Here is a 1,730-nt window from a genome sequence, read left to right as displayed (position 1 = left end):
CACTGCGTAACTCCTCGTTTTCATGGTGGGGCAGCTCATTTCTGACCTGAAATGAATGGATTGCCTGGTTTAGCTCTTTGGCCACAACTTTTGACGGATGGCCGTAGACTCCCACCACCAGAGGGTCCTCCCATACTGTATCTACCCAATTTTGCACTGAATAGATGGTGCAAGACACAAGCGGAGAGAGCATGGGCAGCTAAATGGAAAGCCGAAGCAAGAGGAAGAGCAGATGAGTAGATACCGCATATTTGAATGGTGGTGTTGTAGACATGTGAAGTCAGAAGAGATAGTATGCGTTCTACTTTTTGTAGCATCCTGGCTAACTTTGAGCTTATTCATAACTATGACATGGTATGGCTTATGGCAAAATTCATATCCACGACAGTGCCTGCCGGATGACGTTTCATTGATGTTTGGGGAAGAATCGGCGTCGCAACAGCCAAAAAGCAGAGCCTAAGGCGACTATGACAATACTTTTGCTGATATTATTTTGTATGCCTGCTACCATTGTCGCTATGCGGCGTTTTAGTGAAGACGAAAAGATGGTTGACTTGAAGCTCCGCGAAGCTGTGTTTTGCTTCAATGGATTAGATGGATCGCCGCCAATCCCATAAATGTCCCTAAAACAGTCAGCCAAAATCTACAAGAAGACTAGGTTGGCGAACTTACTCCCTTTTTCTCAAGAACAAGCTCTGCCGTGCATGCTTGACTTGCTCGCGATCAATTTCGGCATACGCAAGAACGTTCTCCTCGCTCCCTAGCTGAGCAATGATACGACCCCAAGGGTCAATAACAACACTATGACCGTAGCTCGACCTTTGTTCGTTATGCTGTCCGACCTGATCTGGAGCTATGACATATGCTTGACACTCAATCGCCCTTGCTTGCAGAAGTGGGATCCAGTGAAGCTCCCCGGTATTAGGTACAAATGCTGAAGGGTAGATGAGTATCTCAGCTCCCATGCTGACGAGTTTCTGTGCTAGGGACGGAAAACGTAAATCAAAACAAATCATTGCACCTACTCGCCCTATGGGGGTCTCGAAGGGTGAAAGTACGGATCTTCCTGGCTGACAAAAGTCGCCTTCATGAATCTGAGGGCCGTCTGAGAGTTTCATCTCAAGCATGTGCACCTTTTGATACCGATGCAGGACTTCACCAGCCTCATTTATCCATACCAACGTATTCTTTACGCGTGTGTTTTCGGCATCAGTGCAAGGCTCGTGGATGCCAACTGCGACAGGCAGCTTGTATTTTCTCGCTTGTTTTCGCAAACCTTGAACAAAGATTGAATACTCTATAGGCTGGCAAAGCTGCTTGCATCTTGCCCCGTCGGAGCATATGTAGTCGGAAGCTTCAGGAAAAAAGATAGCCTACTTACAGCATTAGAATTTGCGCAACATGATCACCAACGATGACATACCTGGGCGCCTTCACTAGAAGCCTGTTGAATAAGGTCTTCACTTATGTGCAAATTTGCTTCCGCGGAATCGGTAGAGCGAATTTGAGCTATGGCCTATACAAATAGCAGATGTAAGATGATGTGAGTCATCAACAGAATGTCCAATCTCACTTACAATTCGAACCATCTTATTGCCCAGTTTCAGCGATTTGAAGATGTCTGGATGAAAGCACGAATAGGTTAGTGAGTATTGTTTGGAGGGCCCAAACGGTAAAATCAAGTATGCTATGCGTTGGCGATAACCAAGGTTAGTCACAACGTCATCGAT

General features: G+C 46.1%; 1 protein-coding gene across 1 annotated transcript; it reads right to left on the bottom strand.

Moving 5' to 3' along the window:
* Positions 1-668: 668 nt before the first annotated feature.
* On the bottom strand, positions 669-1,589 carry COCCADRAFT_42294 (uncharacterized protein; the record flags this gene model as incomplete). Its single annotated transcript, XM_007720823.1, has 3 exons — positions 669-1,373; positions 1,424-1,516; positions 1,578-1,589. The coding sequence occupies 3 exons, from the start codon at positions 1,587-1,589 to the stop codon at positions 669-671; spliced, it is 810 nt and encodes a 269-aa protein (XP_007719013.1).
* Between the last annotated feature and the right edge of the window lie 141 nt (positions 1,590-1,730).

Source organism: Bipolaris zeicola (genome assembly GCF_000523435.1).
Source record: "Bipolaris zeicola 26-R-13 unplaced genomic scaffold scaffold_680, whole genome shotgun sequence".
Taxonomy (NCBI): domain Eukaryota; kingdom Fungi; phylum Ascomycota; class Dothideomycetes; order Pleosporales; family Pleosporaceae; genus Bipolaris; species Bipolaris zeicola.
Note: the sequence above shows the minus strand (reverse complement) of the source record. Positions and strands in the feature narration are given on the sequence as shown.